The 17,500-nt window shown below is 38.0% G+C and overlaps 1 protein-coding gene across 9 annotated transcripts in view; it reads right to left on the bottom strand.

Moving 5' to 3' along the window:
- Positions 1-17,500, bottom strand: part of LOC143026994 (uncharacterized) — a 30,392-nt gene that overhangs the window by 4,355 nt on the left and 8,537 nt on the right. For 7 of the 9 annotated variants that reach the window (XM_076187807.1, XM_076187805.1, XM_076187808.1 and 4 more), the window contains exons 2-4: positions 12,876-13,028; positions 3,361-3,452; positions 2,054-2,133 (exon numbers count right to left, since the gene is read on the bottom strand). In XM_076187807.1, the coding sequence (XP_076043922.1) occupies positions 2,054-2,133; positions 3,361-3,418 (138 nt within the window). In that variant the 5' untranslated portion in view covers positions 3,419-3,452; positions 12,876-13,028. Of the gene's footprint in view, positions 1-2,053; positions 2,139-3,360; positions 3,453-12,875; positions 13,029-13,331; positions 13,538-17,500 lie in introns of those variants that run through there. The other 2 variants (XR_012966552.1, XM_076187812.1) reach the window with 2 other exon arrangements.

Genomic DNA, 17,500 nt, shown 5'->3' with positions numbered 1-17,500 from the left:
AGTTGGTACTTGCCTCTAGCTTGACTACCTCCCTTGTAAGTAAGAAAAGACCCTTTGTATATAGATAGAGTTATAACACACACATGTGTACACACACAAAAACATAAACAAACACACACATCCTCAAACAAACACACAAACACACGCACACACACGGACCCACGCAAGCACTAGAATAAGTATCCTGTATCTCGCGCTCCTTGCTACCTCTGGATAGAAGGAATAATTACTCATCTGAAATATTGGGGAAAAGTTCCATAGAAATTCAGAAATGGCGGTTGAAAACTTGCCATTTCAATTGCAACTTCTTAGTCTTGCTTTGCACGACGTGGACCCGTGTTCAAGCACAGGGGGTAAAGGGGCGCAGCCAGAAATATAATTTAGCTGATGGGGTTTCACAATGACTCCTTGTGTGTAAATTTGAATATCCGCCTCGTTCTTAAGCAAAATGACGTCTTAAGAAAGTATATATGGTCACGAGACTTTCTACTCAAAATGATATTTTGTACCAATCCCCCTTCCCCTCCCGCTGACTGGCTGCGCCATTTGCTTCTCGGTCGTGGCTAAGCGCTTCCTGGTGTGAGTTCCTCGCCGCTGACTCTGTGCACCTTTCTTAGGGTACCGCCCTGGAAACATTCTTATTATGTAGTATCTACTTCCGCCTGAAGTCGATGGCCTATCAAAACTCAGGTATCGTTTCACTTTATTTATACGCTCTTTTATTTATGTGATACCACGCAACTAGTACCTGACTACTATCCAAAGCGAGGTGCAAGGCAAGAAAGAGGGTTTTGCTTACTTTGATAACGTGTATTTTGATAGTGTCCCGTATCGATGGCGGCAATACAGATTACCCCGGCGCACCTCACTCCTCCTCCCTCTACATTCAGAAACACAAATGAATACAAACGTGATTGGCTGTAGGTAATAAGGGACGAACAAATTGTGGTGAGTATTGAGGTGCAGGCGGAGGGGGTAGATTGTATTGATTACCATATTCAGTTGACGCAAATGTAGACAGTGATACTCTTGATTCTGGCCAGAGCTATATGATTCATAAGGTAACCGACTTGAAAATGGCTATGATTTGAATGATGTTGCATGGTGGTAGGCAGAACAAAATCAACAAATAGACTCGCAGCTTTCAAATAACGTTACACTTTGGTATATATATGTATATATATATATATATATATATATATATATATATATATATATACACTTAAATTTTAGTATCACTTCTATTGTTAATTAGCCAAGTGAATTTCGAGGATGTGTGAAACGGAGAAAAAGACAACCCGGGTGATATATCAAGTGATTGAGTAGGCGACGAGGAAAAGAACTTAAACCAATCAGTAACGACTGTTTACTCTGTCCTGCAGGCCTAACGGCATGACGTAAGAGGCTATAAAACAATTAATCACAACCTACCAGAGTAATCTCCCACAACCCATACCCACCTCCCCTCTCTCTCTTTCTCTCTCTCTTTCTCTTTCTCTGTCTCTCTCTCTTTCTCTCTCTCTCTCTCTTTCTCTGTCTCTCTCTCTCTCTCTCTCTCTCTCTCTCTCTCTCTCTCTCTCTGTCTGTCTGTCCCTCTAGCCCTTCTCTTGTCTAATTAACATTGTTCCATTATCTATCTATAATGTATACATGCTGCATGCCTAAAGAGATTTCAACCTGGGGAGATATTATAAGAGGTGAATTTGTTCGGTTAATTTAAATCATATCATACCTGCGTTATACCTATTCTTTGTAATGCTAGAATTTACACTTTACCAACCCTATCTGCCTTGGTAATTTCCTGTCTGCCTGTCTGCCTGTCTGTCTGTCGGTCTGCCTACCTGTGCCTGTTTGTTTTCCTGTTTGTCTTGTCTGTCCATCTGGCTGTCTGTTTGCCTGCCTGTCTGTCGGTCTGCCTACCTGTGCCTGTCTGTCGGTCTGCCTACCTGTGCCTGTCTGTTTTCCTGTCTGTCTGTCCATCTGGCTATCTGTCTGTCCACTTGCGTACCTTTACATTTCTCTTTTCATACGCATGCTGCACAAAGGTGCTCACCATATGAGGTAGATGGAGACAGCCACGGTCACGATGAATCCCATTCCGACGGCCACGATGGCAAGAGTCCAAAAGTTGATCTGCTCTGCAGCCAGAGGCGAAGAATGAAGAAAGGAGGAAGATGAGAAAGGGAGGGAAGAAAGGAGAGAGATATAAAAAAAGATGAATGGTTAGACAGATCTATATATGGGTTGCGAATCAGATGCCTTCCACAAATATTTGATGCAATTATTTCCCAGCTGGTAACCATTTAATTGATACTTCCATAGATAATTCTTCAGTTAGAGTAGATGTTTCTAGTAACCCAAGTTGGATTCACCTGTGACTGAAGATAATATTAATGTAGAACCTCCAAGAGCCTTGTAAATAATAACCAAGATTGTTCAGTACATACAAAAGAGATACGACCTTCCAGTCGCATCCGTAGATCACCTGATAGGCTGGATTTGTAACTATAAGTTATGTGTTTATTAAAAGGGGAGAAATGTGGTGTTAATGACCCTGCTTCGAGTGTGTGAATTATGTTGTCATGATCGTCTGAGATCATGTTTTGTTTTGTATTTGCATCCTGAACAAGAGGCTGTACTAGATAAGCTGAGGACTTATCGGCTGTCATTTATCACTCAATATCAACCTCATATAGTACCCCATAGACATAATAATAACAATGAAGATAACGATAAGGCTAATAAAGATAACGATAAAGATACAACTGATAAGAATAATGATAGAAACTAAAAAAAGAGGTAACGATAAAACAAAAGATAAAGATAAAGTTTAAGTTGATATAAAGATAACATTAAAGATAAAGAAGAAAATAAAGATAAAGGGCAAATATAATAAAGATAAAAATAACGTCACTGATAATGATAACGGCAATGGAAAAAGTAACGATTAACGACAACGCCACAAATAACAACGACAATAATGCGCGTTATAGATTGCTCGGAAACCACAGTGAAATAGATAAATCAGGATTTGACCAAATTCTTTTACGACCAGTGAATTTATTGCCCAAGGAGTCCGAGCACAGGACAACAGAGACGGTTTCCGTCGCGGCTAAGGGCCTCTTGGCTTAATCTATTAACAAATGTAAGCATATTAACTTGTGGTAGTGCAATGCTGTAAAGTTAGCTCTCGTTTCCCATGACCTATACAGGATTCAATCTATTTCTATCAATTGCATTACGTGGCAGATCTTTTCCATCCATCTGTCTGTTCAATGTGATTATATCTACATACACCCATGCACGACAGAACAGAAAAATAAATCAGGACTGCCAGGTAAATAGTGTCGACAACCATACCTGGCAAGTAGTGTGCCACAACGGTGTCAGCTTTGGCGGGAGGGTAATGAAGGGCCATGGTCGAGGGCGTCTTGTGGTATCACTGATGCCCGCTGAAACACGTTAGTAATGTCAGATCTCGTTGTAGACGCGTAAACACTTACCAAGGATCATGAATCTGGTAACACAAGCATGCTTCTAATCGTCTTAAATAATTATGTACTTAAAGATGCAGGCAACACCCCCAATACATGCATTCACATTTGGAAAAAAAACGAAATTAATAACAATAAACAAAGAAGGTAAACCTCATAACCCTATAAATGGTTTAGTTAAAAGTACAATTGCAGTTTGGATCGGTATGGAAAACATCCTCGCCTCACTTAGACGAAGATATTTTTTTTTTACAGCAATGTCTCGCAGACTACATCTTTAATATGTTGTTGTAGTAAGGAATTTGCATTAAGAAAAGTATTTGTAAAATCAAAGGCCCTGTCACGACCCACCTATGTGCCAGGCCAGTCGCGAAAAAAAAAAAAAAAAAAAGTTATGGCTGTGCACAGTTTGGACTAGTGACAGAGATCAGGTAAAATAATTAAACTCTTCGTTAAAATTATATATTATTTATACTAATAAGAATAACACATACAACTTAAATGGACATAGAATAATAAAGAATAGCAATGTGTGTTACATTAATTATAAATGCATAATTAATTACCAAGTACAGTGGTTGGGTTACGCTTGTATGTAGCATGTAAGAATAGGTGGGCGAAATGAAGTCTTGATTCTGGTTACCAACGGAACGTCATTTGGGTCAACTCTCGAGAACAAATGGATTATTTGAGTACAGACTGCACGATAACTTCTGGTAAGGGAATCTTCTGGTAGTCGGGAACACGTAGAAGATTGTTTGATGTTTCGTAGTTGAGAAATAACAGAGAGTGTCGAGTCGCACATAGTCCAGCAGCGAAATGAAGTCTTGATTGTGAAGTGGGAGTTTTTTAATTACTGCTACGGTGTCTATAATGACATTCTGATTCAAGTGAGACTGAGAGGGATTTGGTAATGTCAGCCAACACGAGAGTTTGAATAGCCCCTGTATCTCTAAGAACGGAGATGGGTTTTGACTCACTGTTACAGAAATTAGATATAGTTCCTTTCATCACAAAAGGAGCAGAACGGGGGTCTAGTATTGTTTTTCAGTTCAGTTGGTAAATTGTGGGATAGGACGGGAGTTGAAGATTCCCTCTTAACTTGCTATGAAGTAGATTTGGACATACTTTCGGGGGACGATTTATTCTGTGAATTGGTCTTAGCTGGGCTACAATAGCTAGTTGGACCGGAGGAATTACTTGAAACAAGCACTGGTTGAGAACGAGTTTTTTTTATTGGATCTTTTCCTACATTCAGAAAACTATGTCCAAATTTGAGACAATAACTATAAGTCGGAGTAGGACTGTGGGAACTATAGCTGGGATAGACCATTTAATAATACATATCATCATGAAACTGTCTTTTAAGTTCTCTCTTGTTCGCTAACCTCACTTCTCCTTTAAAAGGAGTGGGAGCGTTGTGTTGGGTCCGAGTTGTTCTGGCGTCACAGTAAGTTTTGTTTGTTTCAACTCTTTCTTTTTTGTGCTAGATCAGAGGGATTTCTTTCCTCAAGAGATATTCCAAGATCTTGATGTACTTGTTTCTTTTTTTTTTCTAGCCACATTACTTCTCTTAAATTAACAAACAAGTATTTTTGTGTGTGTGTGTGGCTTTCAGCCACCCATCTCCATTCCTAGCCATCTGGGAACTAAATTCTGTGTATGTACCTTTGGAGACTTTTGAAATTTCTAAATTTTAATCTATGAGCCTGCGGAGTAAGTTCACATGCCGTTAGGACCTGTACTTTTACGTTATTATATTCACTATCTGATTCGTTTAGGAGACTAGTGTACTTGGAAAACCTTGAAGGATTTCGCTTCCCTCTTAATGGTAGGTTTAATTCCAGCCTGGGTGGGAGCTAGTTCCACCTCCTCGTCAGCCTCAACTATAAGTTTGTTAGTCTCAATTCTTTCCGTTTCGATTTGTATGTTAGCCTTAATTTCGATTCCTTCAATCTCCGCCTCTATCTCTAATCTTCTTAACACAATCTGTGCATATGTCTCTTGAACAACGTGAATATGACTTAAGGCATCACTATCTAATACCTCCTCTTCAACTAATTATCTAACTAATTTTTTAAAAAGATTTTTTTTCCTCCCAGCATCTAACGCTAGATTGTATTCTGCGGCAATGCTTACCAGTTGAGCTTTAGTAGCGTCCTCTAAAATATCAACGGAGGGATTCTTTACAAACTGTTTTTCGAAAGATTTTTTCACAAATATGTAATTCTATATATATATATATATATATATATATATATATATATGTATGTATACATATGTATATATTAAGCCATGTACAGTTCGGACTAGTGACAGAGAGATCAGGCAGAATGATTAAACTCTTCGTTAAATTTATATATTATTTACACAAATAAGAATAACATATACAACTTAAATGGACATAGAATAAGAAAGAATAGTAATGTATGTTACATTAATTATAAATGCATAATTAATTACCAGATACAGTAGCTGGGTGTACGCTTGAATGCAGCACGTAAGAATAGGTGGACGAAATGAAGTCTTGATTCTGGTTACCAACAGAAAGTCGTTTGGGACTACTCTCGGGAACAAATGGGTTGTTTGAGTAGAGACTGCACCATAACTTCTGGTAAGGGAATCCTCTGGTAGTCGGGAACACGTAGAAGATTGTATGATGTTTCGTAGTTGAGAAATAACAGAGACAGTCGAGTCGCACTTAGTCAAGCAGCAGTCTGGAGATGTCCAAAACTATTCGGAAAAACACGAAGGCTTTGCACTTTGCGTGAATATAGGGCAATCGTTGTGGTCCAAAGGACTTGTTTAGTGGAGTTGTCGTAATCGACAAATATAGAATAATTTCTACGTAGGTTCAGATGGGCCCTGGGCGTCTGCTTCTTTCTTTGTCTTCTCTGTTCTTTTCGTGTTCTGGTTCTCTCTGCTTCTCTTCTCCATTGACTCCCTTTGGTCGCTCTCCGTTTCATCTTTTATAGCCCAGGAATGGGTGTTTACGTTCCCCGGTATGCCAAAACGTATCCGAAGCAGGTAGTTTAAACACCTCCGACGAATGGGAAAGGAGGACACGCTTCCGCGCCAAATTATGTAACGTTTCTGAGCTTAGCGTGATCTGAAAGAACGTATAAGCGCATCCCCAGGTAGTATGCAGTCGTTGTAAGAGCTATCTAGCCTAACTTGGCCATGAGCATCTTCCAAAGAGACTATGAATTGATGTTTTGTCTGGCTGGAAAACTTCAAGTCACGCTGCTCTATTCTAGCCATTTCCTTCTGATCGATGTTTGGTGAAGATGAAATACGTTTAATTTTGGAAAAGGAATCAACAACCATGTTTTCCTTCCATCTCACATGCCGCACTATGAGATGAACCGAAGGATGAAGTCAAGGTGACGGTTACCTCTTAGTGGGTGGTTGCATACACAGAAACGGAAGGCCTGCATTAGCAGTCTACATCTGAAAACGACAAAGTTTTAACCTTCAAGTATATATTGCGCCGCAGAAACACCTCTTACATTTCAAATTTCACCTATGTGCTGCTAATGAATTTAGGCAAGTGCCAATGATGTCTTCATTTAGCTAATGGCTCATTATTTATGTTCAAATACCCTCATTCACCATAATGGTTTGGATTAATATACACTGTGCGTTTGCTGTAAAATGGTAAATCTATAATTGCAACACAGAGAAATTTTCGAGGTTATTACATATTATGTCGGAATGATGCTGGCATGAATAGAAAATCAATGCTGCTATGGGCTGGAAATTTAAAAGACACAGGATCAGCACTTGAAAGAAAGCCACCTGAAAGACTCCAGAAAGTGTTCAAGCTGTGAGATATTCTGTTGTTCATTCTCCAACCCGTTCAGCTCGTAAACATGGTTATGTCTTGGGATTGTTTGATCGAACAGTCAGAAGAATTTTATACATTGATCTGAGGTTCCATCCATACAAATTAATGGTTGTTCAAAAATGCAGGAACGCGAGTGGGAAAATCGCATGTCATTCTGTGATATCCTTCAAAATGTTTTTGCAAATAGTTTTCTTCTCACAAATTATGAAACTCACTTTCATCTCTCAGGTTGCGTCAAGAGGCAAAATTTTCGTTATTGGGCAGAAAATAACCCTGGAAAGCTTCATCAAATACCCCTACATAGTAAACGAGTGACTGTATGGTGCGCATTTTTTTTTTCTTTTTTTAAAAGAGATACCACTCGGTTACTGTGACATCTGACCGATATGCTGAGATGCTGTAGACATTTCTGGAACCAAAATTAAAAGACCTTGGCAATCAGGATACGTGGTTTCAGGAGGATGGAGCCACCGGGGACACAGCAAGAAAATCAATGGAAGTTGTTTCCAGGACATTTGATATCCTTGTGCAGTGACATTGGATGGTGTGCATGCTCACCCGATCTCAGCCCCTGCTATCATTTTCTCCGAGGCTAATTGAAAGCTGAGGTCTACAAAAATCGACCGGGTGCTATAGAAGAATTAAAGGATATTGTTCGTCAAAAGGTTGCAGAAATACCGCCCGGAATGACTATTCGGGTGAAATCGTCTACAAGTGTATGGCGAATAGAGACCACCATTTACAGAATGTAGTTTTTAAAAAAAAATTTAATAAAACTTGTAACCCTTTGTTGAAACAACGGTGAAATAGTTTTTTGATAAATGTCATTGTTGCTGCTTTTTTAACCTTTAAAATGTGAGAGGTATTTCTGCCGTACTATCTAATAACCATGTACAGTGGTACCCCAAAAATCGAACGCTTCTTACCTCGAACAAATAAAACACCGAAAAAAAAATTCGAAAAGAAAAATATATATATATATTGTCTTCAAAAATAGAACAAAAACTCAAAAATCGAACAAAACTCGTTAATCACGTGAGCGCCCAAAACGTTTCTCGAACGTTCGATGTTGATGCTAGTACGTCGTGCGGAAGAAGCTAGGCATCAGTCTTAGTTCAATCGTCGTCGCGTACACTTGTGTGCCGCTCGTCAGTGTTTGTGCTCATACGTTCGCCCTTAGTGAATAGCCATGTGTCGCAAAAAAGAACAAAAAGACAAAAGTGAAAAACAAAAAGTGACACACACTACTATTGAGCTAAAACAAAATAATAGAAAAGCATTCGTGTGTCCGACTTGGCAAGCGAATACAAGATCCCAAAATCGACCATTTCTACGTTCCTTAAGAACAAAGAGGTAATTGAAAAGTAAATGTGGCTACGGGAGTGAAATCGTTAAGCACTAGAGGGAACCAACCGGTGGAGGAGACAGAGAAACTATTGCTTGTTTTCGTAAGAGAAAAAAGAATTACCAGGGGACAGTTTAAGTGAAGCGTTAATTTGCGAGAAAGCTTTGGCGATTTACGACGAGTTAGAGAAGAAAGTTCCGAGTACGAGTAGTGCTCCGATTAGGAATATGAGTAGTGCTAGTGACAGTGAAAAGTTCGTGTTCTAAGCCAGTTGGGGCTGGTTTAAAAAGTTCAAAAAACGCACTGGCATACACCGTGTAACGAGACATGGCGAGGCAGCTAGTGCGAACCAGGCCGCGGCTGATGAATTCGTAGACGAACAGGTATGTGACGTATTATAGTACAGTATTATTATTTATATTATTTTATTACAGTACTGCACATGTATTTTTATCATTACTGTATTTTTATGCATTTAATGTACTTTACATAATGTTCATATACAGATTTTTACACTATATATCATTTATGTGAATGTATTTGTTTATATATGTAATTCATCTCAGGCTTCCAAAGGATTAACCGTATTTCCATTATTCTAAACGGGAAATTTCGTTTTATGAATTAAACGTTTCAACTTTCGACCAATTTTTCTGAACGAATTGTGGTCGGTTTTTGAGGTACCACTGTATACTGCTAAAAGCTCTCCCCTAAATGCAGTTTAGACACTGAGCAGAGTTGAGATTCTGTGAATATGCCTACCTGCTCCGTTGGATCCAGATTGTATAAGGTATTGGCATCCGAATGGGCTTCCTTTACAGTGCCGAACGCAGCAATGACCAAGTCGTTCCAATCTATGTTGTTTCCAAGACATTTCTGGCCAAGACCTTACAATTTGTCGAATGTACGAAGGTGCGAAATTCGGAAGAAGTTGGAAGAAAAATATATGGTTGTAAAGAATCGCCAAAGGACCTTTTGTTTTTGTGGTAACGGAAACTGTCTGATGGTTGTGACCTTGCCCTAAAGTGGCTGTATTCCAGCCGGAGTTACCTTGTGCCTGAGAAACTCGAGTCTTACACCAAAATCATACTTGTCCTGGTTGATGCATATTCTATGTTGGAGGATATGAACGAAGACTTGGTCTAGTAGCTCAAGATGTTCACCTTAAGAGGAACTGGTCACCAAGATGTCGTTCAATGTAGACGAAGACACATGGGATTCCTCGCAGTTGTGCTCATAAATTATTGAAAATTGACTTGCGTTCCACAAACCAAATGGCATCCTAAGGAATTTGTAGGAAGGAAATGGTGCTGTGACGACTGGTTTGTGGATATAATCTGGATGAACCAGAACTTATAGCATGCCTTGGTGAGGTTTAAGTGTAAGAATATCATGGATCTACAAAGACAATCATTGAAATCCCTGAAAAATGGGATGGGGTATCAACCAGGTAAGGTGACGTGATTTAACGAGCTAAAAACAGCACAGGGCCCAGGTGTGGACTTGAATAACATGTGCAATGGCGAATCGAATGAACTGCTAGGTTTTATAATCACACTGTCTATGATGTGATCGAACTAGCTTTAGATTGGTAGGATCGGGACTTCTGGGACGGAAAAACATAGGCTCAGCGGAAATGTTTCGCGTGATGCGGTGAACGACGTCGTGGGAAATCAAATTGTTCTCAAGGGGTGACCCAGTTTTCTGTAGATAGATGTTCAAGAGATCGTTGTTCTTTGGGGAGAAATTATTGACGCACACTTACATATTTAGCGATGGAGTTGATACTACACTTTTTTGGTCAGCTTTGTTAAATTGTTGACGATCTGACAATGTTTAGGTTGGACTGATAGATCAAATTATAACAAAATCGAAATCGAGTATAGTGGTATCAGTGTCTGCTAGGCTAAACAACCGGTTGATCCTCGTCGTGAGACTCAGATACCGAGTAAACTTATGCCAAATGTTCTAATTGGCATTGAGTTGATAGCTGTTGAAGTGAGAGTAGAGCTGTTCTTGTGATTATTTTGTTTTGTTGGAAGTAGATTAAATTGTGTTCCCATTCTTTCATTTGATCTCGAATGAAAGATGAAGCTGGTTGTGATGCGCCAGAGCACGACCTGATGAGACTTGGATCTGACTCAGACCCAAGATCTACAGTCACTTTAAAAACTTCCTAAAGATGTGCAGTTTGCCCTATTTGTTTGCCTTCTCTCCAAACTTGTTTTGATACCAGCGGAAATTTCTATTTGCTACGTGTTATGTTGATGCTTTGCGAGAAGATAAAACACTCCTTCCGGTCTGGGTTATCTCCACTAGCGTTTTCACATTAAGTGGAGTTGTCTGCATAATTATTCTTACTTATCAGCTATCTGATCCAGTTTCGAAGTTTTTGTTTGCTCTAAGGGAAGTTTGTCCGCAGGGTAACTTGAAATGGTGTAGCCATGTCTGATAACATCGTTGACGACCGCTAAAGTTTATGACAGGAGATTCAAATGCTATCCGCAGTTACAGCCACTGTGAACAATGGCAACTTGTATGGTAGAAACTTGAGAGAGGCTATTACTTGTTCAGGCATATCTTTAAGAAAAAAAAATGAATCAACGGTGAATCCTTGTCGGCGATACGAGATTTAGTCATTTCCTGAAGGTGCCATAAAAAAGTGTGAGTTTACAGTTCCCAAGTTCCTGCGCAGCCAAAAGACTTCGAAGTCTTTCTTCAGCGGATTTTCCAAGTTTTGGTAGTACAATTGACTGAAGTGATTAACAAGTGGGTACCAAATTATATCAATAAACTCCATGACATGGACACAAAAACACCGTTGTGTTGAAACTGGTCTTTTACAGCCTCCCTTGATTTCTTTTGAAACAAAAATACAGTTGGTCAATAAATATCAATGGGATATCTTCAACGAACGGAAGTAGCGGTCCTAAAACTTCAAGCAGAACCAGTTGTAGCCATCTTGACAGAAGACTTCATTTTGGTATTGTTGTACGTATTTATGCTGTCCATGGTGGACGAATGAGCTCTATAAGCAAAATCCCGACGATCGACTATTCAACAGATTAATAAACATAAACGTCACAAAGTGTTAACCCAGGGTCACTATTTTGTGGGTACAAGAAATGTTTAAACCCACAATATATTTTCATCTGGAAGTTACCGATTCTAGGAAGTGATCAATCAAAATGCACAGCGTTGCTTTTTGACGTTTACTTATATTTTCCAACCATATATATAATATACTGTATGGAACGTGCCGCGTTACTGTGGCTAATACCGGACAACATAAAAAAAATCCCTACTTCCCCTTGAAAAATCAAAAACTTCAAATAATGATTGGACTAATATCGGTGAGATACGAATAAAACATGGTAACAAATGTTGCTCCCATTAAGTGCATAAAGTGTTTACAATGCAAAGGGCACCGAAGAAAGTAGAGAGTTAATACTAAAGGGCCATTTACACGGTCAAACAGTTTGACAAACCCAGTTTGTCAGACAAGTGTTTGAAGTGATGTTTGACCGTGTGAATGGGGTATTTGGTCGTCAAACACGTTTGTCGAACATGTTTGACAACCAAATACCCTATTCACACGGTCAAACATCACTTCAAACACTTGTTTGACAAACCGGGTTTGTCAAACCGTTTGACCGTGTAAATGCCCCTTAAGGGTTACCAGTTCAGGAAGTTGGCGAGGGAGGACAACCAGCCCAGAGTGTAGCCCTAGCGGGCTAGCCCTGGAGTGAAGAGGGAGGAGGACCAGCCTAGAGAATAGCAGTTGTCCTAGTAATGGAAAGGGAGGACGACCAGCCCAGAGAAAAGGCTTGCTAAGCTGGCCATAAGAGTGGAGAAGGAGGATGACCATCCCACAGAGTGGCCCAGAAAATGTATGAAGAGGAGTTTTCCAAGAGCCTACCTACTTTACTGTATATCTTTCATTTTATGGCTTTATGCAAGAAAAGGTAACACGTAAACACCTACAACTGTGTAATGGTATAGATATCAGGCAACCTAATTTGATAATGAAATTTCTATTCGAAACAGAACTCACTAATGTAATTAAACTATTATTACAAGAGGGTGTTGCACAAATGAATACAATGTATATATGATATTAGTATGCTACTTGTTTTTATATATTACATTCAAATTTTGCTATGACCTACAAAAAATCAAAGTTACTTACCCCACCTATAAAGTTTAGAGCCGAATGTTGGTTGCCTGCTGAATTAAAGCCAGAAATAACACTGACAAGGGTAGTTTCCAAGTCCCTGTTAACCCAACTCCTGTTGAAGGCATTGCACTGCGCAGCGGACAGCCCCAGTGCTTAGTCCTGTTCCTTGGATGAAAGAACGATTGTGCACCGAATTTAGTCTTATACTCAGGAACATTAAACTGACAGTTCTTACCAGTTCTTTGTAATTGGAAATGGAAAAATCTAAGAAAGCTCGAACTCGCTTCTGGGAGTTCTAGCTGACTCTGGGTACATAAAAAAAGTCCAGCTGATTCGCATAAAAAGTAATAACAATTATCAAAATCATAACATATAGGGTTTAAGACTAAATCTAATCAGCCAGAGTCTGGTCATTGAAAAATATGACATCGACCAATAGCCATCGATAATCCAAATCTTGTAACATACACTTTACGAGGTTGCATCAGATCGTCATTGTTCCAAAGCACATTGGTGTTAAAGTAGCGGGCTTCGTCCACTCCACCTTCACGGTGTACTTCGGCAGCTATACAAACCTAAGCAACCCACGAAGCGAGGGTGGATGAAGCCAGCTGATTGTATATCCAATTCTAAAACCATTCACATCTCAAAAATAATCTCTCTGAAAAAATAACATCAGAGCAAGAGGATAAGCATATGTAATGAATAAGAAAAGAATGAAAAAAAATTATACATTTTTTTGTATTTGATGACCTCGTCGTCGCTGCATATTCCAATCTTGGTCTTATCAAAGTGACTAGTATTTTCTTCACCATTTCTTCGTCCAGGTATGTAAATGCCACTTTGATTGTTCTTATTAAATTATAAGTTTCTCCAAAAATTATATTTATGTTTCCCAGGGGACATATTATTCATAATAATGACTCCCAGGTCCTTCTCACTTTCTATTTTTTTATTTCTTCTCCCAATTTATATGATCCCACTAATCTTTTGCTTCTTCCAAATTCCATTATACTACACTTCTTAATATTGAATTCCATCTCCTACTTCCTACTCCATTCCCATACTTTATTGAGATCATTCTGTAGCGACTCACAATCTTCTTCAGTGTTCACTTTTTTCAGCAATTTTGCATCGTCCGCAAAGAAGCTCATATAACTTTCAATTCCTTTATCCATATCATTAATATATATATAGTAAACATTATTGGGGCCAGAACTGTTCCTTGTGGAACACCACTTATCACTTCATCCCAATTAGAGTGTTTGTCTCTTATCGCCACTCTCATTTTTCTTTCATGCAAGAAGTCTTCCATCCACTTCAACCAGTTTGTCCTGTCTTCCTCCTGCAGTTTCTAATTTCTTAAGCAACTTCTTATGTGGCACCTTATCAAAAGCTTTTTTCAGATCTAGAAATGCACAATCAGCCCATCCATCTCTTTTTTGTATTACATCTATTAGCCTTGAATAGAAACACATTAGGTTTGTGACATATGATCGTCCTTGTCTAAATCCAAATTGCCTTGGATTTAGTACGTTTTTTTTTTTTTTCAAATGCCTTACCCATCTAATTTTGATTATTCTTTCACAAATTCTAGCTATCGTACTTGTAAGAGAGACCGGTCTATAGTTAGTAGGGTCTTCCTTGTTTTCCCCTTTATATATTGGTACTATATTTGCTCTTTTCCAATCTTCTGGAACTTTTCCTTCTTTCAATGAACTGTTTATTAGACTATGTATTTTATCTGTTAGTTCATTCCTGCATCCTCTCAAAATCCAGTTTGCCATTTCATCTGGACCATGCGATTTTCTGACATCGAGTTACTCAAGTGTTTCATTATTTCATTCCTTGATACTTCTATCTCTTTCATAGGGGGGACTTTCTCCTCCCATTCGATATCACTAGGTTGTATGTTCTCCCTTGTAAACACCTATTTAAAATGCTTGTTCATGATTTCTGCCATTTCTATTTCCTCTGTATATTCAACTCCTCCTTGTCGTAGTTTCTCTAATTCTTGTTTGTTTTTCAGTTTGTTATTTACAAATCTGTAAAATAGTTTTGGTTGATCTTTACATTTTTCTATGACATCTTTTTCGTATTTTCTCTTTTCTTCTCTGCACACTTGTACATATTCTTTTCTATAACTAGTATATATTTTCCATTTTTTCAGGTCTTTTGTCTTTTTTTTCATTTTATCCAAGTTTTATCCCTTTTGTCTTTTAACTCCCTACATCTTTTGTTGTACCAGCACTTTACATACTCTTTTTCTTGCTTTTGTCTTGGAACATACTTTTCCACTCCTTTATAAATTTTTGTCAAAATATTCCATTTCTCTTCTACTGTTGTTTCCTCCTCGTGTATTCTTTCCCAGTCAGCTTTTTGAAAGAATTCTCTTATTTTATCAAATTTTGTTTTTTTCATTCATCAATCATCCCTTTTTATATTGTTCGTTTTTCATGTATATTTCCTCATTTAGTTCTAGTTCAACCAATATGTGGTCACTTTTGCTTATTGGTGTCTTATATTCAATCTTGTCCACTATTTCGGGTTCTGATGTGATTATTAGGTCCAGTCTCGATGGTTCTTCCTCATTTCTATACCTAGTATTCTCTTGTATCCATTGCGTCATTGTATGTTCTATAATCATATCAAGTAGTATTCCCCATAGGTCGTCTCCACCCTTCACTGTCATCTCTTCCCAGTAGATTTCTTTACAATTAAAGTCATCCATTATAACTATTCTTCCTCCATCTTCCATTATCTTATTTAGTGTTATCCTTGTGTCTTCTAACATATTTTTGTGTTATTTCTCTTCCCACGAAGCCGTTTTAGGAGGCACATAATTTACTACAAACTTCTTGCTCTTCCCATTCCTGTCCTCCACTTCCATCATAATCATCTCTACTCTATTCTTTCCATATGTGACATTCCTCACATTTATATCTTTCATAGTCAGGAACATGACTCCACGCCCTTGTTTCACCTCTCTGTTTCTAATCCAATAATTATATGCACCATGTCCTATACTGTTGGGAGGTAATGGACCTTTCAATTTTGTCTCTACGATTCCCATTATATCCGGTTCTTTTTCCTTCAGGTAATCATTCAGTTCGTTCAAGCATGTTATTAAGCCATCTATATTTGTGTAAAACACTTTTAATTTTCTGCTACTTCCATTATGTCTTCTGTTTCTCCTCTGTTTTTCTCTGTTATGAACCATTTCCTCACTTTCATATTCATTACTCTCCAATAGAATTTATCTTTTTCTGACTGTTCTTTTCTCATTTTTTTTTCCTTGGGTTCTAGTCTTTTTGTCTTTTCCTCCTCTCTTTCCTCTTTCTTCATTTCTCTTTTTATCCATACCTGTTTATATTGATCACTGTCTGCTAGTTTCCCTGTTTTTGCTAAGATATTATCTGCTGTTGTTTGTGACCTGAATTTAACCTGAATTGGTCTGGTGTTATCTGTATTGTATTTCCCTATTCTATATATTTCTTCTATTTGTTTCCCTGTTTCTGGTTCATCTTCTTAAACTGCTTCTAATATCTTATTACTTTTTCTTTTTCTTCCTTTATTCTTGTAGTCCTATTTAGATTATACTTCTCTTATATCCCTAATATAATTATATATTTCTTTTTATCCGCTAAGTCTCTTACTATATTCTCCTTCTCCCTCATCACTTTAATAACTGTGTCCTTAGTTTTTTCTTTCATCTGCTGTTCCAATTTACCTCTAAATTCCATTTCATTGTTCTCTTCTACTTTTTTCCAACCACTTACCTCTTTTGCTATGGACTCTTTATTCTCTTTATTACTCCTCTTCAATTCCTCATTCTCATCCTTTACTTCTCTTAACTGTCTTTTTATTTAATTCTACTATTTCTTTAATTAGGTTTTGATTCTCCTTCTTTAGTTCTTCCAGTTTATCAACTCTTTGAGTAATCAACTTTATTTGGTTAAACCTAGCTTCCCAATTTTCATTCATTTCTTTTAGTTTCTCCTCTTGATTTACTAGCCGGGGGAGGTTGTCATTTCCTTCCTCATTAAATCCATGGAAATAGTTATCTTCCCCTTCCATTACGCTGCTCTTTTCTATATTTCTAATTTTTACATTTTTACTAATCACATTGAATTCACCACTATCGTCAGGCCGTCTTTTGTTTACATGCCGTCTGACTTCCTGGGCCCTATCTTCCCCTTCCTCATTTCCTTCCATTTTCCTCAGTAATCCCTCCCCTTCTCCTTTTTCTTCACCTTCCCACTACACCACGAGCTTTCCCCTTCACTATCAATACAACACAGGTACTTCCTTATCGTTGTAATCCTCGAAACTTGCAGTCCTCTCTGGAGTCCAAACTTCGTTGCCATCTCGACCGACGTGTGTGTGTGTGCGTGTGCATATATATATATACATATATGTATATATATATATATATATATATACATATATATATGTATATATATATGTATATATATATATATATGTATATGTATATATTGTATATAATAGCATGATGACAACATCATGCTATAATATACAATATATCTTGCCAGAGGGAGAACTTCCTGTATATACATATATATATATATATATATATATATATATATATATATATATATATATATATATATATACAG

The sequence above is a fragment of the Oratosquilla oratoria genome, chromosome 7, assembly GCF_046742065.1.
Source record: "Oratosquilla oratoria isolate Oo_2021 chromosome 7, ASM4674206v1, whole genome shotgun sequence".
Classification (NCBI taxonomy): domain Eukaryota; kingdom Metazoa; phylum Arthropoda; class Malacostraca; order Stomatopoda; family Squillidae; genus Oratosquilla; species Oratosquilla oratoria.
This window is presented reverse-complemented; position numbering and strand designations above follow the sequence as displayed.